Here is a 23908-nt window from a genome sequence, read left to right on the forward strand (position 1 = left end):
AGAACAAATACACGTGCAAGAGAACACAATTTTTATATCAGGTATATTACAAAAGTAAAGGATATAACCCCAACAAAAGCAGATCATCAGAATCCTTCTGAATTTAAATAATGATGAAATCAGAATGTTACGGTCATGAAAGCTATCAGTCCATCTTTGTACTGGTTGCCTGCCTTTTCCAAAACCAAAAAATGTATCGGTTTCTTTTGCAAGACAACCCACTCTATATTGAGATATAGAGATATTGCAATCAGCGACAAAACACGAAGACAAAAATCATCCCCACATCTGCATTTGAATTGTATTCTAGAAGTGTTCTATTAAGTCAAATGTTATGTGGACCAAATTCACATATATTCTCAATACATTTCAAGCTTTTCATCCCTGCAGCAGTGAAAAGTGAGGTGATTGTCATTGCGAAACACTGCAGCACAGCACACGGTGACACAATGAAATGTGTCCTCTGCTTTTTAACCATCACCCTTGGTGAGCAGTGGGCAGCCATGACAGGCTAAAGACAAATTCTTTATCTGTGCATTTCCTTCATTCTTACAGCAGAGGTGCACAGCTCTCTGGTTAAATACTGCCCCCTTTTTGATGGCGTTCAAATTCTCCTGGTGCCAAGAGCTGCACCTTTAACAGCTGCGATTGCTCTTAATATATTTTGCAGACTCGGCAATCTGTTCAGCCACAGATAGCTGTATCGCATGGTTAAATAAAAAAGGAACGGAGAAACTGGCCGGAATTGAATATGTATGAATGTACCTCCGCACGTCACCGCGCTGTCCCGCCTCTCGGAGGCGGGATGGGGAGCGCATGCAGGAGACGAAGCAGCGACCGACCTCCACGCTCCTTCCAGCGCCTGAATCTCGCCCAGGACGGAGCGTTCTGGAGGGGAGGGAATGTCACCAGAGCCGCGCGACGGATGACACCGGCGCGTCGTGCACGAGGAACCGCGCGGACCGGAAAAATGAAATAAATCGATTGACGTAAGGGCTTCGCCTCCTCGATCGCAGCGTCGCCGGCCGACAGGCAGCTGAACCGAACCCCAGGAGGAGATCATGAGTCCCCGAGGCGGTCCGGCGCAACCTTGAACAACCTCGAGGCGACTCCGCTCGGTCCGGCCAGCTCGATGGCGCGACGCGGCGGCGGCGGCGGCGGCGGCGGGTGCTGAAAGGACAGCTCCGGTGGCGCGGCCACGCCAGGCGCTCTAAATGGGTTATTGTTCGCCGTGACTGCGCAGCGCGCCTCCACCCTCCCTCCGCGGTGCTCCATGGCTGTGGCACGCAAGATCAAAACTTTGCTGACCGTCAACATCCTGGTGTTCGTGGGCATCATACTGTTCTCGGTGTACTGCAGGATCCAGGATCGCTCCGAGGAGCTCGTCCAGGTCGGCAAGCTGTCGGACCAGCGGCTGCGGAGTCGGAATGGGAAAGTTACCAACTTGGCGGACAGGCAGTCCATCATCCAGAGGCTGGAGCGGCTCGAGGACGTGGTCTACAACCAACTAAACGGTACCCATCGCGCTCCAGAGGTCCACTCCACATCTCAGGGTCCTTAAAAGACGAAGGCGTCGTTACAGGGTGTAGAGAGGGCTCTTCTAAGATGGTATTTACCTCGTGTCGACCAGTCTATTTGAAGTTGTGACAAAACCCATTGTCCCCGTTGAGATTTTTCCTGTAAGAATATCAGAGTCACCGAGCAATGACCACTCTATAATGCCCGGCGTCTGTAATCTTGCACGTCCTGTTCATATTGCTTTACAGTTTGTATTAGAGTTAGTTCTATGCTCCTGTACTACCCAAGCCCAGGATAATGCTCCCACCTGAAAGCCGAGGAGATGTCGCTGTATTTGTATTTCTTTTAACGCTCACACCCTGGCTCCATACAATCTAACAAAGTGAAATTACTCAGCGATCTGAATTCTCTCTCATCTCGAGGAGTGGTGAAGGGCAGTGTGCTTGAGGGCTGCGGAACGTGTGCTCTTTGAGTGTTTTCATTTGATCTCATTATTACTCAGTGGGACCGGCCATATTTATATATGATGGAGGTCACTCTGTCGGTTTGAATTATACTGTGCATTTGGGAAAAAGCCAGAAGGCAATGCTTGATGAAAATAAACGCATCTCACACTAAAGGAGCTTTTCTCCTCTAGAAATAAAACCCCATAATTCCCTTGAAGTTTTGTGGTCTGGGGACTTCATATTGCACCCATCATATTTGTGTGTATGTATTAATATTTTTCCCAAGCATACTTTGGGTACACACATTTGCACATATTTATTTATTGCTCAGTGGTGCACGGCTCATTAACTGCATTATCGTGAGTTCGAAAGCGGATGCTGAGGGAGCGGCAAGTGTACTGCCGTTCGCCCCAAAGGTTTATATAAAGCTGTGGCACGGCCCTACACTAAACCTGTTCCTGTTTATCCTAGTCTCGGACTAAACCGCTCTGCTAACGTGACGGCTGAACTATTCATAAGGAGCTGCGTGTTTAATACGGAAACGAGCTTTGCAGGTTCATTCTGCTCTGCTGGCTAGAGATGAATAGATTCATCTTGTTAATGGCCGTGGAGACCCGGGTTGGTCTCATATCACCCTTTGCCAGGCTAGTCTTAATCTGTGTCTGAGAAAGGCCCCTAGGTGTAAGGTGCACATCAAAACATGCAAGACAAAAATGCAATAAAGGACAACCCAGGAAAAAGATAGAAATACCACATATGAAGTTATGTTGTACCTTAAAATCACGCAAACGGTGTCCTCCTTGAAATAAATGACCGGAAATGTGGGCTGCTGGTGCAGAGGTTTTTCTCAGTGGATTATTGTAAAATATGTCATGGTAATTCGAACTATTCACACTGGTTGCCATCAATACTGTCACCTCCTGCAACAGGATGCTGAAGGTGCACCGTCAATGCAATTTAGGCTTTAACAAATAAGTATCTTAGTTGGCCGTGCATGTTTTCTGGTTTGAAACACATTTTGCAATGTAATATTACATTGCTTACATTGTACTGAATTCATTAAACCTTCCGAACAGGAAGATCTGACTGACATTTGCATCATGCCGCTAAATGTCAGACGGCAACGTCTGTGCAATACTAGATGAGTGATGAAAAAATTACAAAAAGAGATTTTTGAAAACAAAGCTATAGGACACAGTGTGCATCAATGGTAACATACATATTAAGTACTTGTGTTCCATAAAAATGTAGAACCCAAAGACATTTGGTAAAAATGAATGGCAGTCTTGCATATAGATTCACATGCTTCAAAATGGGGGTTGCTGCTGCTGCTGTTCCGAGAAGTGTTTCGTAATCATATGCTTATCAAATCACTTACAAGGATAATTTATTTTCACCTGACACCAGCTGAAGTCTTTCTATCTAGGCCTGAAGAAAGTAAACGGAATATCATTGTCATGCAAGATTCAAGCTAGTTTTTTTGGCACGATTTGAAAGCCCCACCCACCCCAGTAAAGAAAGTTGTGGATTCCAAATGTGGTGAAAGACACATGCTGGTGAATTGCGTAGCTGGAGACAAGTAACAACATTGAGAGCTCACCAATTGTTTATTTATTCATTATTTTCAGAATTTCCTACATCCCCTAACCTATTGATCGTGGCATGGGCTCAGTTACGACCAATAGCAATTTATAAAGCTGTTTAGTGTGATCTGTGCAGTAATATGTCAATGGAAGCTGACTTGTCTGGCTTTGTTAACTAGTCACATTTTAGCTGTGGATCCAACATGGCACCATGAATAGTATAAAGCTGAAGAGGCCTGGCTTCAGAATGCATGAGAACTGTCATTTAATTGGGAGTGAAGAGGCCAAAGCCTCTCCCACGCTGTCTCCCATAACCCCAGAGGGGGAGAAATGTCTTAATAGACTTAATTCCAAATGACACATTCTTTCTGAAGCCAACGCATCTCACAACCGAAAGCAGATGCTGGGAGCGTGGTGCAGGCAGCATGTCCATAGGAAGAGCCATGTCCCGTCTGACCCTCTAGCTCAGTACTTTTGTGGAGCCGTGGAATGATGGATTGACCCGAAGAGGTCTGTGCACAGGACATCCACTTGCAATTTAACTGCGGAGCACAAGCTCTTTTGCGGAGATGGGAGGCCATGAGGCCGGGAAAATCTTAGCCTTGATAGAAACCGATACAAGACCCACTGTTGCAATCAAAGCAATAATTAACAAGATGAGGGTGCTGATTTTCAATTAACATTAGCATTTATTCCAAACGATTTTTTTCCACAGAATTAGCCATTGTTTCTGAGCTGTCTGAGCTGTCCTTTTCTTCAAGAGCGTATTAAAAAGGTGCCATGATTTGTCTTGATTTCAGTTAACAAAGTTTTTATGTAATTAGGGTGTCCATATAACCTTGTAGGGGGAATCATCATGCCTCTTTTTGAGAAAAAACACAGTAGCAGTCAGATTATTTGTTCATGCAACACCCTACTGTCTCACTTGGCCATACTTTGTCACATGATTGACAGGTTATTACAGTGCAATACATAAGCACTGGGACCCACAAAGCTCAGGGTAGATTCGTGCTGTGCCGTGGTCCTTTAGCACTTTCTGACAGATCCAGATGTGTGGATTGAAGCATAATGGAAATAACAGGTCATTTTGGTCCAATTCAGAGGCATTTTGACCTCCAGACTGCAGACCTCTACTCCGTCGTGTATTGCATGTCATTTCTGTATTGCGTCAATGCATTGCGGAGAGGGGGAGCAGAGGTAATTTTTAAGATTAGATCATGTACTAATCCAAGGACAATGTGTAAAACCAAGCTACTGTTATGCAATGCATTTGGTTATATGTATATTGCATTGCATAATCAGCATACAGGTATCCATAAAAACGGTTTCATAAAAAAAGAAGTCGGAGGGCTACATAATGTGATTTTTTTTCTGCAGATGTGTTTCTTTTCACAGCCCTGGCAAATGTGGGCTCTTTGACAGCCTCCCACACTAAACGTCTCACAATCTGTTGGTCCCCAGCATTAAATCTGTTCCCAGCAGTTGTCCATAATATTGGATATGAAAAAAGCATTGCTTGCTCCATGAAAACGGAAGACACCCCTCATCACGTTGGCTTTATGTGTTTGAAGAAACATGGGATATTTGCCCGATGCAGCACAACATACTGGCCATGCGCTTTCTCATGGCTTTGTGCGGGTAGGGGCGTAATAAAGCTGCCTTGCAAGATGACGATCAATTAAGTACGGTGTCGTGTGATCATGTGAAATGACAGTTTAATTTGTGGACGCAAGGTATCGTTTAAGGAATGACATAAATACTGTTTTTCACAAAGTTTGCTTCTAATGTTATGAAGAATGATCAGATGAATTGCAAAGTCCCTCTTGGCCACAAATATGAACTTAAACCAGGCAACTAAGACTGCACCTAAATCAACCATTTATCAGATCATCAAAAACTTCAAGAAGAGAGGTTCAAGTGTTGTGAAAAAGGCTTCAGGGTGTCCAAGAAAGTCCAGAAAGGGCCAGGACCATCTCCTAAAGATGAATCAGCGGCAGGATTGGGGAGCCACCAGTGCAGAGCATGCTCAGGAATGGCAGCAGGTGGGTGTGAGAGCATCTGCACGCACAGTGAGCTGAAGACTTTTTCAGGATGGCCTGGTGTCATGAAGGGCAGCAAAGAAGTCACTTCTCTCCAAGAAAAACACCAAGGACAGACTGACATTCTGCAAAAAGTACAAGGATTGGACTGCTGTGGACTGGGGTAAAGTCTCTGATGATTTTCTCTGATGAAGCCTGATGTGAGCACCACCATCAGTCCTGTCTCGTGCCAACAGTAAAGCATCCTGAGACCATTCATGTGTGGGTCTGCTTCTCATCCCAATTTCCCACAATTTTGAATAAAGAATGGTACCAAAACATCCTCCGATTGCAACTTCTCCCAGTCATCCAAGAAAAGTTTTGTGAAGATGCATTTTCCAGCATGATGGAGCACCGTGCCAAAAGGCCAAAGTGATAACTAAGTGACTTGGGGAACAAAACATTTTGGGTCCATGGCCAGGAAGGGTATGTGGTGGCCTAGCAGTTAAGGAAACCGACCCATAATCAGAAGGTTGCGCCAAGGTGCCACTGAGGTGCCACTGAGCAAAGTACCATCCCTACACACTGCTCCCTGGGCGCCTGTCATGGCTGCCCACAGCTCAATTCTCAAGAGTTGGGTGGACAAACAAAAACCTGCAAATTCCAACAAACTCCAAGCACTCCAAGCACATTATGAAGGATGTCAGGATTTGGCCCAGAAGTTGATTGACAGTAAGTCAGGGAAAATTGCAGAACTCTTGACAAAAAAGGGGGCAACACTGCAAATATTGACTCTTTGCATAAACATTATGTAATTGCTAATAAATCCTTTGAAAGTTATAAGTTATATACTTGTAATTATAGTTCAATATACTAGAGAAACAACTGACAAAAGATCTAAAATCAGTATTTGTGTAATTTTCAGGGCCAGGGCCACCTTTTACAGAGCTGTTCCCATAAAAACATGGAGTTAGTGAGTTCACATGAATGTGATGAGGCTCACTTGGGCAACTAATAAAATATTAATGCTGAGTATACTGAGTATACACAAACCCAGATTAAGTTCTGACACACAAAAAAGAAGCAAACATGAAAGCAAATGACCTCAGAACTAAGTGGCTATGGAAAGTTATTGAGTGAGTGAATGAGAACTACTCTGTAGAACTAATATAAACGTTTTATTAACTAAAAATAAGTAGTTATAAAAGCTTGATTTATGGCTAATGTTAGAAAATGTAATGTTACATTTTTGTGCTGATGGTTTCCATGGACAACCTCAAAACTTTGTATATGCGACTGGGGCAGTGGTGGCCTAGCGGTTAAGGAAGCGGCCACGTAATCAGAAGGTTGCCGGTTTGAATCCTGATCCGCCAAGGTGCCACTGAGCAAAGCACACACTGCTCCCCGGACGCCTGTCATGGCTGCCCACTGCTCACTCAGGGTGATGGTTAAATGCAGAGGACAAATTTCACTGTGTGAACCGTGTACTGTACTGCTGTGTATCACATGTGACAATCACTTCACTTTTTTTTTTTTTGACATGCAACTGTCAGTCATAGCCCAAGGAGCCAAAGTCGTCCAGAGGCTGCAGCGCAACCATTGTGTCAGATCCTTGTTTGTCAGTGCCAGTGTCGAGGACAAGGACAAAATCTGACATCCAGTGTGGGGCAGTGTGAGCCGTCTGTGTCTGAGAAAGAAACACACCCATCACATTTAGACTGAAACATGTCTCTTCACACTAGGCTGAAAGTGCAATTTGCAAAATTCCATAAGACTAAGCAGTTCTGCAGAGGGATTGGTGAAGGTTGCTGAATCCAGACAGGAGTTATATTTTGTAATCCTAATACCTCCTCATTTCATGGTGTCTTTGCCCTGCTACCCACCTTACTTAGAAATGTACAAAAGGAAACTGAGGTCTATGTCGACTCTGTCTTTGTAAAGTCTTCAGCACACAAAAGATATACTGAATATCAGGTTCAGCTGAAATATTTTGTCGGTTATCGCCAGTCTTCATAAAATAAATAACCAGATCTGTTGTTGCAAACTGAATGTCAAATTGAATGGAAACACAGAAAGTAACATGTAATTCTGTGAAAGGATAAAAAGTATATTATACTTTTATCTGGCAGCATGTTATGTATGTTAATGTGTTAACATTGATGCCCATGGGTAAGCATAACTTAATAAAATATGAAGTCATATTAAATATTTTCATTTTATTCCACAAGGATGGGTGAGCCAGGCTGCTGAGCCTTATTTTCCTGGCACCTGGGAACCTTTTGCTTACATGGATTAAAGTGTTGCCTTGGTAGGGGCCATGGTCCTATGTTTGGCCGTATTGTCTGTATCTTCAATTTTACACTTGAAGATTCTGTGTCATAGAACCCACCATGCTGAATACTCATTTCTCAGAGTAGATTAACGCCAGCAGTTAGTGTCACAATTCCCTACACACTGTCATCTGTGAGTCACCATGCCAGTAATCAGCTGATGCTCTTAGCAAAAGTCTTAAATCCTTGATGGGAGTTTCACAGACATAGAATAAACCTAATCTTTGATTAAATAACCCTATTAAAGGCATAGTCGCATGTGACGAAATAGACGCTTTAACTGCAATAGCAATAAGTCTGGCAGCTTGGTGTTGCAGTGAAGTTGCAGGTTAGATCCAGTTTTAAGACTGGATGGGTTAGAAGAATTTGATAAAAGTCTCGTCTTCAAATATCTGAAAAGTATTTTCTAAGCTTTCCCTTCAGGATGAGGTTTTATCATTTAAATGCCGTCTGTGGTTTCTGAGTGGGTATTGAGGCGCTGTCTGTGGTACTGAGCCCTGTTTTTCAAGTGGATAGATGTCTTTTCAAGACAGACTAAATAAAACACCCCAAGGCCATCCATTTAGCATGTATTTCCCTATGTTCTCACTACAGCAACTTAAATACACATCCATGATTAGTTTAATTAAAAACTAATGTTTCTGTGAATGCCGCATTTATGCTCATTTAAGTGTCTCACGTGTTTGTGAGCACCGCAACCAACTGTCAGTGAGCTCAAGAGACCGAGACGGCACCTCAGAATCAGAAAACAAGGGCACTGTGGGAAAGGATAAAAAATAGACCTTGGCTTGTTTCGCCAAAAGGCATTTGGGAGAGATTCTGTGGTCTGATGAGACTAAAATGGAGCTCACTGGAAGGATGCTTCACTAATCACTTCCTTTGGCGGAAGTTAAAACGGTGCGCATTATACTGGCAGCGGCATAATGTTACAGGGAGCATTATCTTCCTTTAAGAACTCAAAAGCCTTGTCAAAAGTGGAACAAAGCAGAAGTAAATATATTTTCAGGGGAAAAAAATAGCTGCAAATTTCATGTGACCTGTGGCTGAGGTGATGATTTATCTTCTTTTAGGACAATGACCTGAAACCAAAATACACAGTGGAGTGACTTAAAAGACAGAAAAGGGCCTGCAAACAGCAGACCATCCGTAATTTAAATGGAAATTAATGGATTTTTAAATAATTAAGCAAAACAATCGGACACTTTATTTGATACATCTACCATGTTATAACCAGGGCTGATAGGCTTAATTCCTAAGGGTTAAACCAGTAATATAATGTCAATAGGCCAGCGGTTTGTTACATGTGGACTACTGCTGACCTGATACTATTGCGGTGTTGGTAAAGTTGATGGGACAGGGGCGACAAGTCAGAACAATGAATCCCAATCCCCATAAGAGTAAATATTACTATATAAAAATCGACCTATTATTATTCCCGCTTCGAGGTGTCTCTCAAACTGTGATATTCCACAGAAAACAATCTACTGTGTAATGATTCAGTCGAATTGTTCCTCTTGCTCTCTTGAGGCACTTCAGATTGTTGTGTCCAAATCCATTCATCTAGTCTGATTTGGCGCTAATGGTTGCTAATGTTCTCTTCTTAACTTTTTGCAATTTAGCTCGATCAGTCCCTGCATTGAGGATTCCAGAATTAGCATTAGCTGCTGTACTCGTTGTAATGGGGATTTCCTGCTTCAACATGAAACATTTACCAGCTGAAAGTGAAAAATTGAAAGTGACTGTTTTGTCATTGTGATACACAGCACACAACAAAATGTGTCCTCTGCTTTTAACCATCACCCTTGGTGAGCAGTGGGCAGCCATGACAGGCGCCCGGGGAGCAGTGTGTGGGGACGGTACTTCGCTCAAGGAGACCTCAGTGGAACCATAGCTGTTTGGGATTAGAACCCACAACCTTTCGGTTTTTGAACCACATAAAGAAAAGAACGCAAACATATTGTTGCCTCATTACCTGCATGGAAGGAGAGATTCACACTAGGTTATTTAGCATGTCGTTTTTGTGTACTCAGCTGTTCCTGTTCACTTTAAACTTTATTTCTGAAAAACAATGCCTTATTAAATATCCAGGTTATTTGCCAGCTTTTTCAGCTGTTAATTAGCATTGGTAAATCTGCGAGTGGATTCTGTATACATTCCACTTATCCATTGCTTTAGTTTTCCTGTTTACTTTGCTTTTGTAAAGTGAGTTATTTGCCAATCTGTTATTCAAGTTATTTTATGTAGTTGTTAACTAGACTAACATACCTTATAGTCTATACCAATAGTCTGTTGTCAATGGAAATGCACCCTTCCTTTGAAAACTCAAAGGCCAGTTAAAGTTCACCTTTTTGCTTTTATATCGGTCTGAGTGGTCCCCTAATAGTGTATCTGGAGTCTCTTTTTGAAAATCAGCCGTGCTGCATAATTACAGCCACTTTTAGCCAATGAGATTTCCTCAGCTTTAATGTTTAATGTAGCTTTAAATGCTAATGAGGAGGAGAGAGGCGGGATGAGGAGGAGAGCGGCCTATAGAATTTAAGCAAGCATTCATGGAAATTACGTCATCAACACCATTCACCAACCACAATGTTTGACACAAACAGGAAGTCGTGTCTGCATTTTTCCAGAAAAAAAATTATCTATTTCTATTGACATTACAGAACCAGCCGTCTGAGCTTCCACTCTCTGAACGGCAAAGTAGAATGGCCAAAGCACTCTTTATGCATTCCACCATTTCGAGCCACTGCAGGACCATACACAGGCCAGGGAAACTCATATTAATGTTAAATATTCATGCAAGGGGACCTTTAAATAATGAGGGTGGAGCAGTTTATCCATAATCAAGAAGGAGTGCATCTGCTTCAAGCTGGCACAACCTGCCCATTGGCTCAGTGGCCCAGGCAACATTAATATCAAGATGCACTAATATGCAGGGACATTCGAGGGGACTGTCAGGTGGCTTTTTTAATTCAAGCACAGACTAAAAGTGTCAATGTTAATGGCATGGTCATTTCTCTGTTTTTGCATTAACAGAACATTGGTAATTTCAAATAAGTAAATAAGTACTGAAAGTACAATATAATACATCACGTCAAAGACAATGCATACAAATATGACAAAATTAATAAAAAAAAAAAACATTCATGGGTTTCCTGGTTCTGGTTTGTTCATGGGGGGTTACAGGAACATTTGTTCACAGAAGAATGGGCAAAGCAATTGATATAAAATAAAATAAAATCCCAAATAGTTACTGTTTCACGAACAAGTGAGCAAATTCACTTGAACAAACATTTAAAGTGTTTATAGTTGGCCACTTTAGATTCGAGGAGGAGGCTCAGAGTTTTCATCCACCTGACAGAGCTTTCAAGGCTCAAACAGTTGCTCACAGCGTGAGGCCAAGAACAAATTATACAATTAATCAGAGCTCTTGGGGCGGCATGCATAATTCTGATGAGGAAATGTTGCTTGGGGATCCTTGTGTCAGATTTGCACCCTCTTAATTTTAAAGTGAAGAGCGAAGAAATGGCCGCCACTGTTCATTCAACGTAGGAGTTTCTCCATCTGCTGTCTCTAGAGGTGTGTTGTTTCTGAGAAGTTTGAAAAGAGTGTCAACATGTCAGCGGGCCGGTAAAAAGTGGATTTTACTGTCATCTCAGCCATATAGAGAGTGTACAGGGTGTGCTCATAAAGCAAATACAGCAAGACAGTGTACCAAGTACTGCACATGCTGCAATTCACCTCTTCACAGGACACAGCAATAAAATAACATTTCTCTGTGACCTAATAGGTTGTCAAAGACACAGTGAGAAATATCGCCTGCACCTAGATGGAAATCCTCTCTGTGATTTGGATAGCTGCACTTTTTTAAGCTGGTTTGGGTTACAGAGCAAGCATTGCTACACCTCAGCCATCTTGTAAAAGCAACATTACAACGGAGGAGACCACACTAATTTACGAATCCAGATATAACCCCCCCCATTTCACAAAAAAAGGCAACATATTAAGCCAATTGTTGCTTATACTCCACAGCCATCTTGTTTTTCTCCTCTGAACCACTTTGACGTTGCTCAGTAGCTGGTGTAGTGTTCTGTGTAAGACTTTTTGTTGTCTAACAAATTGTTGTCTAACACACAGCAAAAACCAATAAAACGCAGAAGTGTAGGCATGTATCATATTACAATTTATGGTTAGGGTCTGACCCTAGGGTCTTTTCCATTGTAGTTGCTCTACACCTCCATTAAATCAAAACTCATTTATATTTACATTTACATAAGGCATTCGGCAGACGTAGGTAAGGGTATCCAGAGCGACTTAGAACGTGATTCCATGTTGCCATCGATGAAGTGATCAGTTCTGGTTATATTATGATAGGTAGTGTTAAAGTTCAAATGGGAAGTGATGTTTAAAGCTGAAGTAATGTTGCAAGCGTCTTCTGAAGTGTTATGCTGGTGGAAAGCTTTAAAGGAGAGCAAATCTAGTTTTCATAGCATCTTCATCGTCACAGTGTCTGGAGAGATGAATCTTCACCAAAGATCCAAAATAACAGGCAGATAACCTTCTAGCAGCATTTTTCAGCACAAAGTTTATTAGTGACTCACTTTTTTAATGACAAAACACCTCGTGAACTGCATGGGTCGGCACTTTTCAAGTCCCAGAACTGGGTTCTCTTGTTTCATCAGCAGCAGTAAGCAGCATTAGAAATGGGAAAGTTGTCTGTTCTGGACCATGCAATGCCCGGACTATGTTAATATGCTGCTCCACTCCACAGCCAATACCAGACTCCCTGGGATCGGTGTGAATGCTGCTCCTCATACTGTAGCAGAGTTTTCATTCAACCAGCCAAAGAGCGGTCAGGGGAGAGGGGCTGAAATAGCGAGGACAGTGGGATACACAGAGAGGGAGAGAGAGACACTCGGAATCTCATGCAGTTCTGCGATGGCTTTTCCTGTCAGAGGAACAGGATTTAACATTTGCGGTGTCTCTGAAGCTCGGCAGACAGACAGTGTAATCCTTCATGGGATGGGGGGTGACAGTACGCAGACGTGAGGCTCACGCCACAATCCTCCAGAAAAAAGGAGGATTTTTTTTCGGACTGGAGTGATCCTCAGCTCTTTGCTTTGTGTTGGTGTGAGATGTTTGTTTTCAGGCCCTGTCCATCTGGTGAGTAGAAGAAACAGGATGAGAATACACTAACACCAGATTTTTAGTACAAAGCAATTTAGTTATAAATTCACCATTCACCAACCTTTTCTCTTATGAGGACTTTTCTCTTATGAGGACAAAAGTAGAGACATTCCAGATCAGGCCTTCTGAGCAGCCGCTCTCTTAATGCAGAAACAGAATGACCAAAGCATTCCTATCACTATCACTATACACCTATCACTATTTCTAGCCACTGCAAGACCATAGACAGGCTAGGGGAACTTGTATTTCACAAAGTGAAATTTTCATGGTAGGGGACCTTTAAGGTAAACTATGTGGTAAACTAAGGGCAGTGGTGGCCTAGCGGTTAAGGAAGCGGCCCCCTAATCAGAAGGTTGCTGGTTCGAATCCAGATCTGCCAAGGTACCACTGAGGTGCCACTGAGCAAAGCACCGTCCCCACACACTGCTCCCCGGGCTCCTGTCATGGCTGCCCACTGCTCACTCAGGGTGATGGGTTAAATGCAGAGGACAAATTTCACTGTGTGCACTGTGTGCTGTGCTGCTGTGTATCACGTGTGACAATCACTTCACTTTCACTAAAGAGAAATAGCGTCAGGATCCGGTCTGGAAGTGGCTACTCCAGTTCCAAATCTCCATCCTCGCCATGTCATACCAATGTGACAAAAAACTAAAAAGGCATAAATATATAAAAACAAATATACATACATACATAAGAATATGCATGTATACATACATACGAAAACATTAACAATAGCATCATTTATTTCTAATATGTATTAGATGTTATCTACTCAAATCCCTCATTGCAGGACCATGCTCAGGTTTCAGTTGCGCTTAATTGCATTCATTTAGTGACACCACATTTCAGATGGTTGCTTTTAAGTGGGCGCAATGGCAGGGTTACGCTGCTGATCTCCCGCCATCTGCCACCGCCAACAGGACAAGCTGCAGGAAAAATCCTGTTCCTTTGTTGTTATCAGAAAAACCCTGCAGCTTGAAGCTTGAGTGCAGTGTGTCCACTCCCTGCTCAACTCTGCAGTGTAGCCCAGTATGTACAAGGCATGACCTTTTAATTAGCCAGTAAAATAGGCTCCACCCACTCCTCTGAACACATTCATTATTGTCTGACTGAGTGAGCCTCAGAGGAGTTTTGTTAGGATGAAGGTATGATTATATTCAAGAAAACAGCAGATGTGGCATCCAGCATTTTTGTTAAATAAATAGAATATAAAAAGCCCTAATGAAAACAAGAAAGATGAATGATCTCACTTTCTGGCTCTTCAAGCAGGCTCATTTCTGAACTTGTTTAACACATTGTGAACATATGGCAAACATTTTATTTTCTCCAACTAGTATTTCATCCAGTATTCAACCACTAATTTTGCATTTGTACCTTTCACTTAGTGTGTGGATAATTAGCTTTAAATACACCAGACTTTTGAAGGCTCTGAAGACGGTTGTAAATAGCTGAATTATGGTAATTATAATTCATGTTAATTGGTTTCTTGTTTAATGCAGCTACATACAACATGCATGCATTTTCATTGAACTGTACCGGATGGCCTAATTTCGAAAAAATGGATTGGTACCAGCGTACTGAAATTCCACTTTTTGAATCTCTTTACTGAAGGTTTGGCCAAACCAATGGGTCTGGTGGAAGGACCAGGAGGTCTCGGCCAAGGAGGGGCTGCAGCCACACTGGGAGAAGACAGCCGAGAGAATGAGGGGAAATATGAAGAATACGGCTATAACGCTCAACTGAGTGACCGCATATCCTTGGACAGGTCTATTCCTGACTACAGGCCAAAAAAGTAAGTTCTCAAGGGACTGTGCCATATAGGAGAAAAGTAAGTTACATTAAGTGCCCTGAATGGTGAAAGCCGATTAAAAAAACAGCTCCAAACAGAAAAAGGAAGATGTCCCCAGCCTGCCTGGAACATGTTGGTGGTGAATGCTTTAATAATGCATGGGAGGACCAGAAGTATTTTCATGAAAAAGACATTGCTGGAATATTAATGTTCATATTTTAATGGATTTTATATTTAGAAGGGGGGGGGGGCTGTGTCTCAGATACAATAAATGAGATGGGATAATGAAGGCTGGCAGTGACATTTATTTCAGACATTGTTAAGGGGGAAAAACTGTTAAAAAAAGACCTTTGTGATAGTAACATTTGGCCAGCTTTAGAGGACTTTGGTGTAATCTTATGTAAGAAGGAGAAAGGAGGAGTACACATACAAAAAAAATTTTCACATCCATCTCATTAGCTGTAAATGTAATATTTATGGCCCATGCCTTTTTTGAGGAAGACATTTTGCATAAAAAATAAGACCATATAGAAACAAACAAAAAAATTGCTGATAAGGCAAATATATAATGAAAAGCATTAATAATAACAATAGTACAATTTATACAATACCAAAAACATGTAAAATAACATGCTAGATGAAGAGACGCAAGAACAATCATTTAAAAGTCAGTAATTTGGCACTTTACATGCCACTTGAATTCCACTTGAAAAAATCTTGTTTAACAATCATTTGTCCTCCACTGGGTTTGAAAGGGTTAATATTCATGCAGCATTAAAACTTCTGATGGAACGGGCCATTTAGTGAAATGTTATGACTTGATGGGCTGGCCATGATCAACTTTTGATGTATCGATGTCAGTGGCACATTACTGTAGTAATCTTAATGATGGAGGTTGTCATTAGCATTGACTCACTCACTCTGCCTAAATGATGAATCATTTACAGAGAACAATTATTAGCCCTGTCACTGGTGGTGTTTGTGATAAATGTACGTGTCTGTGAAATTTCTTCCCAATATAAACAACAAAGAAGAGGACGAACAGTTCATCACTGTGCCAAGCCACTGGTAGTATTTGAGGAGAAGCATTTGGCAAATTCTGTCAGTCAATTTGATTTCAATCATCATAAATAAAGACTGGGTGTCATATTCTGTCCATCAGATGACCTGGATAAGTGCATATTTGTAAGGTCTTCCAAAAATGTCCTGACTCATTACTGATCTTCCTCACTCTGTTTTATTGATTTTGAAGGCCTGCATCAGGTCTAAACTGATGTTTTTTTATTAATGCAGGCTATTATATGCAGTTATGTCTTCCCAGGCAAAATGAATTTGTTTGCCACACTGTGCAGCATCACTTGACATCAGTCACAGACAATCACATTTGCCAGCAAAATGGCATGATTCAATTGAACCCTGGCACCATTTTTAAAAACCTTGACTAGACAATGAATATCAATACCGATTAGGGTGCACTTTTTCCAGCAACAGCAAACAAAAGAGACAAGCCGTTTCAGTAGTTCAGTAACAAATGGAACCAGGGATCTAGTTCAAAATCAACAATGACTGATACTCATCAGTCTGATGGGGCATTGATGGCCCAGCGGGTAAGGAAGTGGACTCGTAATCGGAAAGCTGCCACTGAGGTCCCCTTGATCAAGGTACGTCCCCACAAGCTGCTCCCTGCTCACCAAGGGTGATGGTTAAAAGCAGAGGACGCATTTCATTGTTGCACCTTATGCTGTGCTGCAGTGTTTCACAATGCACTTTCAATTCACTTTCATATTAGAATTTTTGGTAAATATGCATTTTCAAACACAAAATGTGTTTTCTGTTAAGAATGTATAGTGTTCACTACCAGTCAAAAGGTTTGGACTCACCTAGTCTGTGGCAGTTATGGAGACTAAGATGGAACCATTTTGAAGTAGATAATGCAAGAAACATATTTAGTATTTTTGAAGCAGGAGAAAGTGAAGTATGTTTGATGAATCTGTTTCATTCACATGAGTGAATGAAAAGAATGTGTTCAGCAGAAACCTTCAGGACTGTTAGAAACGTAAGGCGCTCGAGAGAAGCCAGGCGTCACAAATGATCAACTTTTTGCCTTATTTGCTATTTTTTGTTTATGTGTGATATGCCCTATTTCTGTTCCTCAGTTTTGTTCTATAATGTAAAAAATGTAAGACCCTTGAATGAGTGTGTGCATCCAGATTTTTGACTTGTACTGTATATGTAATAAAATATATTTAGTATTTTGTGAGCTTGCCCCAGAGAACATAAACTCTATGCACTCCACTTCCTGTTCTTTATGAAATTTGTTAGCTGGGTTACTTTGAAGTTATTTTGAATGGGAGTGCCCTACTTGTGGTGTTTCTCCTTCCAGTGAGTGCTCTGTGGCTAGGCCAACATTTTCTTCCATTGCCATTAAAAAGCTTACATTTCTTAAAATATTAGCCTTACATTTATACATCTGGTCATTTGAATGCTTTAAGCTTCTGTACCTGGTTATGCAAGTTGGTAAAAACATTTAAGAGGGATACACTAATACAATCTCCTCCACCACCACTGATGTCGTCCTCTTTCTAAAATCCAGGGAGCCTGATCAACAAATGGCTGGTGTGAGGGTGACCTTTCAATCAGCCAATAGTAGAGGCTCCGCCCATCTATATTCCTCTATTATTGGCTTAGTGAGAGATGATTCCAAAAACCTCTTGCCTGTAATAACCTATGGACTGTTAGTAACATGTTACTCTGACGTTGTATCTGACCATATTCATTTTGTTCTGATATGTAACAATGCTTTTAGTTGAATTCGCTATGGTGTATTCGCAGTCTGAATGCATATCTGACACTCAGCACAGGAGTTAATGGGCTGTTTGCAGTGTTTTCTGTTGTTACCACTCGACAAACGCCAGTTACGGGCAAGTCTTATTCTAATTTATTTCTGCTGCCTCATGTTTCAGGGAAAACAGAGTTCCCTCTAATTACTATGTACGTTTTTTATTTATTTTTTCTATTTAGTTCGTACCACATATGGTTATCGTGTCACTTAAGGTGACCGTTGGTTCTCACAGTGAATGGCAAAACCAAAGAATAAAACCACGGTGTCTGGCAACGCAATAGTGTGAGGGGTGTAAGTCTTAATCCTGTGTTCTGTTTCTGTCACTGCTCGTTCTAGGTCAAATTATGAGAACTCCGATGTGAGCTTAGTTCCATTACAAAACACACGAGCCAATCGTTCATCCTGTTACGGCCTACAAGCTTTCCCATTCCTGCAGACAGATATAAATTTAAGGATGAGCGATGGCCTAAATTGAATCCAATAACTAGGCCAGTGGAACTATAGTATCACTTTCAGTCCTGAGCACTGACTTTGACCAGTGACATGGATGAGTTTTCGAAGACGTTTTCTCATTTGTATGTAATATAAAGTGCTTTTAAAAAATAAAGAACATTTTCATAGTTTACAATGTCTGTCTTTTCACAGGGTTATAGGATAATTGAAGGTTAATTACTATAAATAAAATGTGTATATACGCATCAAATATGATTTATTATTTTTTTACTTTTAATACCATATATGTCTTTTACCAGTAATTATTTATTGTTTTAAGCAATACATTCATTAATGTATTAATAGAATGTATAAAGTAATTTCATGGTAAAATTTCAATTAAGGTTAACTTTATTGAATTAACATATAATGTATATTTATGCTGTGTTTTGAACTTTTTATTTATTAGAGTGCAATTAGTTGTATGTTAATTGTTAATTAAACAATTGTTAATGAAATTGTTAATCACCGTAAATTAACGGGCCTTGAACCAGATTTTAGCAATAATTACACGTGATCTAAATTGGATAGGAGTGGAGGGAATTATTCAGATGTTTTTTCATGCTATTCCATTGTATCACACCTCTCAGGTGCTTTGCCAGGAAAAATCAGTCTCTCGTGTGACAGCATGCAGGCTTATTTCCTTGGCTTGTATTTTTATCCAGTGCTTTGATGTAAAAACAAGTTGACACAGGCCAAGCACACAAGCCCCGAGTGCATAGAGCCGTCATTGGTCTGAAGTGGCGATTGCACATTCTCTACAAGCTTCAGTTGGTAGCAAGGACGTCCCTACATGCTGAGTTCCATCTGCTGTGTTCTTGCGTCTTCGGCGTGTTGGAGGCTGGCGGTGGTGACTCACCGAGGGCTTCGGTTTAACCACGCCTGAGCTCAGCTGTGTGTCTTCACAGATCAAACGCTCATGAAGAGGAAGAGTGTTTATCTCACCAGATGAGTACGGCTCCTCTCAGACAGAGGCGGCAAACGTGGGAAGGGCTCCAGTCAGACTTGCGCATAGTGAGATAATTTGCGGTTGTCGCTTATTCAATTGGTTTACAAAGGAAGGGTATATAACGCAGCACTGGTTTAATCATTTATCTGGAGCTCGTACAGGCTTCAAAAGCCCCTGCATCAAAGGGGCTAATTTCAGGTCAAATCATTTCACACCGCAATGAAACGCAATCGTAATTAATGGGCATGCAGAACATGGACGACTGTGGTTCCATCCTTAACTGCATAAATACACGAGCACAATAAACTTTTAACCTCCTCATGTTCTCAAAGACATTTAAGGATACGGTGACATTATGAAAATGAATGGGCGGCATAAAAAAAAAAGTTCTCTTAAAAATCTGAAATAAAAAGCCATTCTTTTTTAAAGGATAAGGCATTCAGAGCTAAAATCATCTCCTGAAAATCATCAGGAGAAACAGATGAGGCAATTTTGAGGTGAAAAAAGAAAAGTGAGTGAAAAATTAGTCAGTTAGAATCAGAATCATTGTGTGACAAAACCTGTAGGATCCTGCATTCATTTCAGAAGATAATGCAATTTTCACATGATGCTTACAGTAACCATCAGTCTTGGAGAAGTTATGTGTCTGACATATTTACAGGAGCAGTTAATTAGGTTAACTTGATTTAATCATGAATAATTACACTTGTGCGTGGCATTTGATCCAGATAAAGGGCACAGCTGGTTCAGGCTTATGTGCAGCTCTGTGATGCTGATGATCTCTTCACATGGATTCCTTATAGTTTAATGCCAGTAGTGATGTCTCTGGTTTCCTCCTGTGAAAACATCTGCAGAATCCATGTTTTTTTTCTGTCTGTGTGTAATATAACAGGAGCTATTTATACATGGTATGTGCGGCAACAAAGAGTTTTATGTTGCATCACATCAATATTGGGAAACAGGCTCCATGTTGGCCAAAATCAATATATAGACTGCGCTTCAGGCCAGTTCTATTGTGAAAGTGCCTCTTTGTTATGGTTTTCAGTCTAGTTTATAACATTTTCTGGCAGTATTTGATTTTTTTTTTAAAGAGCGGCCCTATTTCTGTCCCTAAATGTCACCCAAGTGAAGCGCTGGAACACACAGTGTCGCAAAAAATAGAAAACCACAACTGTACTGGCTACAGAATCCCTATTAGAGCGAAAGCACAGCAAGCAAAGCCCTCAGGGATTGTGGCTATATTATTGTCTGAATGGTGGGGAGGGGTTTTCAAGGAGATGTTGCTCAAGTGCTTATGGTTGCCATAGGAATCCTGGCAGCTGTTATAGTGCGTGAAGGCCCTTTTTCTTTTTGTAATGTCAGTCAATCTGATTGGCCAGAAAAAAAGCTGATTTGGTCGTGGCTGCTGAAAAAGATTACAATGAATGCCCACATTTTCGTGCTTTGTGCCCCATGATCCGGGCACTGGGGCCAAAGTAATGGACTGTTCATTCTATTAAATGGGTCGTTGAAAACAGAAACATGGGATCGGATTCCAATCAGGGAGCTGCAGCCCCGGTCGCCATGGCACTCTTCAGATGGATACAATCAGTGGATAGGGTTGTATTGTCAAAAAAATGTGATTAATGTGTTCTTTACTAACAGTTGTCCAAAAAGGCTTTACACATGTACACAACCTGACAGCAGATTTCTCTTGTTGCAGGTGCAAGCAGATGACCTATCCTGACAACCTCCCTCAGATTTCTGTGGTCTTCATTTTTGTGAATGAAGCGCTGTCGGTCATACTGCGGTCCGTCCACAGTGTGGTTAACCACACACCAGCTCATCTGCTAAAGGAGATCATTTTGGTGGATGACAACAGCGACAGTGGTAAGACTGCTGGAATTCCATCAAGTATAATTGTTACTGATAATGGGACTCACTACATTCATTCAGATATTTCCATCTATCACAGTGATTTACATAATTGTCTGGACATAGTTTAGTATCATTTAGATGTTATTTTAATGCATAAAAAGTTGATTTCTATCAAAAAGGTTGACATGTCTCAATTACTTTATTTTTTTAGCAGAAGTACACCTAACATATTGTAAATAGGTTTAGATTTTACTGTATTATATCAGAGCAGTCATGAAACTAGGCCATTCTTTTTCATATGCTGTGCACTTTATGTATTATAATTCTACAACCAGTCTTTTCTGGACTTCGGCATGTAGTGAACAGAGGTAGTGGGAGTTGTTCATGCACCATAACCCAGTTTTACACAAAAGAGGTACACGCTGTCTGCCCAGCTGATGCGACTTAATGGTAGGATGGCACATAATACCAGAAAAGTGGTCTCCATGTGGCTCTTTTGTGTGGAGGGGAAACGGTTTGATGCCCAATCAACATAAAAAGTATATTGCTCAGCCAGTGTCTTATATCATAATCTCAGATCTATCACATGAAATCAATAAATTCTAAATTCAAATCAAAAGTGTGAAATTTGGTGGATTACACAACCTTAAAGATACAACATGCCGCTTAAAGAGCTTAATTTAACAGAACATTCAATCTATAGTGGAAGAAAGAGAAAGATAAAATGATAGAGGTGGCAGAGAGGTGGTATTTGTGTACTGCAGACCTGGAGTGAAGTGATACACCGGGCCAAAGAGCTCTTGGGGAAGTACTTGAGAATGTAGCTACAAGTTTAAAAATAGCCGATGCACGATTGTCCTCAGGCTAACCATCGCGTTCCATCAGTGCGGCGATAAAAGCCATACGTTTCTTTCTGTTGCCGTCACGCCTGCGTGACCTGTGCCTGCCAGCCAGGCTCCTAAAGCCTGCTTTTTTTTTCAAAGGAGCCAAAATGAACTACTTTCCAGCCGACATTTGGCGCACCATCATTTGGCATCAGACAAGCCCTTGTTTCCCCACAGGTGGAGAAAGCAGCTAGAAGGAAGCTTGAAGAAGGACAATGCAATAGTCAGTGCTGGCACTTACCAAGTCGCAGTGGAGACCTTTTGGACTGGAAATCAGATTCAACATGGTTAATACTATTCTAGACTATAAGAGAGAGCATCTACCATCGTAGACAACTTTGCTGTGATGATCTTTGTTATTTGTCTATTCACCTGTAGATACATAGATTCAGTATGCTAACTGCATTAAAACCAATGACAGGTAAATCCTGTGGCAAGTTAGCAGATGATGTGCTGGCAGCAGGAGAATGAATAAGCATATGGACATAGATTTTTGGGACCATTGCAGTGGTAGAGGACTGGCAACCAGGTCAAGGCCACTGAAGGGCCATTAATGCATGAAGTGAAAAGTGGCTACAGCAGCTACATCATTGCTGGAAACATGAACACCAGTCATTGTATAAAGGAGTCAGAACACGTGGTGCATCACAGCTGGGTGTGTCAAAAGCACAACGGGCATGTGAGCATCATAACTGGCCATTGCAGCATTGAACAAAAGTCTGAAGAGCTCAGACCAGTCTGAAGAATCCCATCTTCTTCTAGATTATGTGGACAATGGGTGAGCGTGGCTTTTTTTCCTTGAAAGGCAGGATAGACTCCTTATGTTTCATGTTTCATCAAATATCCTGCATAGGGCTGCCAACTGTCCCGAATTGTCCCGGACATCCCGAAATATTGTGAATTTTGATTTGTCCCCTGTTCCAGGGGTGTCAAGCTCGCGGGCCACATCCTGCAAGATCACTTTATATAGTTCTATTGTTATGGCTCCAATGGAATATTTAAATAGAATATTTGAGAGGAAACTCTGTACAGCAGTGTAAGCATCAGCAATAGTTTTGAAACAGCATTTTGTCACATTTAATTAAGCTGTTAAATGTTGTAATGTTAGAATAAAATAAAACCGGTTGTGATGCAAAGTCACTGACCTTCCAAGTCAACAAGTCTTCTTGTTTGTGTCTCAAAGAAAGTCACCGACCCTTTTTCACAACAAACTATTTGCATGTGAAATATCTCCATTGCCACTGTAGTACAGCCCATTATGAAATCATTGCAATTGGAAAAACAGCAGCTCTGGTCAATTTTTGCTTGCAATTGTTGCCAGTAATGTTAATTTTTTCTGCTGACATGGAAGCCGTTCTTTGCTGACAACCTATTAACATGCAGGGCTGTCTGCTTGACCTTTTCTCCCTGCCCGAGCTTGTCCTGTCTCATTTAACATGTAGTGTGTGAAATCGCTAGGGGTACGGCAAGACTCCCCCATGCATAATAAATCAAACTATGGCTGCTATATGGTGCACTTTTAATGGAGCATTTAAAAATGCACAACATTCAACTTCATGTCATTTTATTGAGTATTGAGTATTTTTATGCAGAATCATGTATCCAGATGGTTGTGGCTGGTTGGGGCTTTCAGCCCTGTATAAAGGCCATCATAAACATTGCTACATAAAATAACTGTGAGCTCTTAATCAATACTGTAAACAGGAGGCTTTTTGACTCATGTCTTTTTCATGCATCCATAAAAAAAGTCTATCATATCAGAAAACACGACTATATAGAGCTACAAAAAAAAGTTCTCCAATTAATGTAAACCTAATTTACAGGTCCTACACATTTTAAACACTCACCAGAAGGTTATTTACATTGCATTTCCTAAAGATTGTATTTATCAGACAACCTTATCCACTTACAATCAGTAGTTACAAGGACAGTCCCCCTGGAGACACAGGGTTATGTGTCCTGCTCAGGGACACACTGGTAGTAATTGGGGTTTTGAACCTGGGACTTTGTGGTCCT

At 41.3% G+C, this 23908-nt stretch overlaps 1 protein-coding gene across 1 annotated transcript in view; it reads left to right on the forward strand.

Annotated features, from left to right (window-relative positions):
• Nucleotides 1–718: 718 nt before the first annotated feature.
• galnt9 (polypeptide N-acetylgalactosaminyltransferase 9) overlaps nt 719–23908 on the forward strand; it is a 51425-nt gene continuing 28235 nt past the window's right edge. The window contains exons 1-3 of the mRNA XM_028996148.1: nt 719–1514; nt 14691–14871; nt 20854–21020. Of these exons, the coding sequence (XP_028851981.1) occupies nt 1274–1514; nt 14691–14871; nt 20854–21020 (589 nt within the window). The 5' untranslated portion in view covers nt 719–1273. The remainder of the gene's footprint in view (nt 1515–14690; nt 14872–20853; nt 21021–23908) is intronic.

This window comes from Denticeps clupeoides, chromosome 11 (assembly GCF_900700375.1).
Source record: "Denticeps clupeoides chromosome 11, fDenClu1.1, whole genome shotgun sequence".
Classification (NCBI taxonomy): domain Eukaryota; kingdom Metazoa; phylum Chordata; class Actinopteri; order Clupeiformes; family Denticipitidae; genus Denticeps; species Denticeps clupeoides.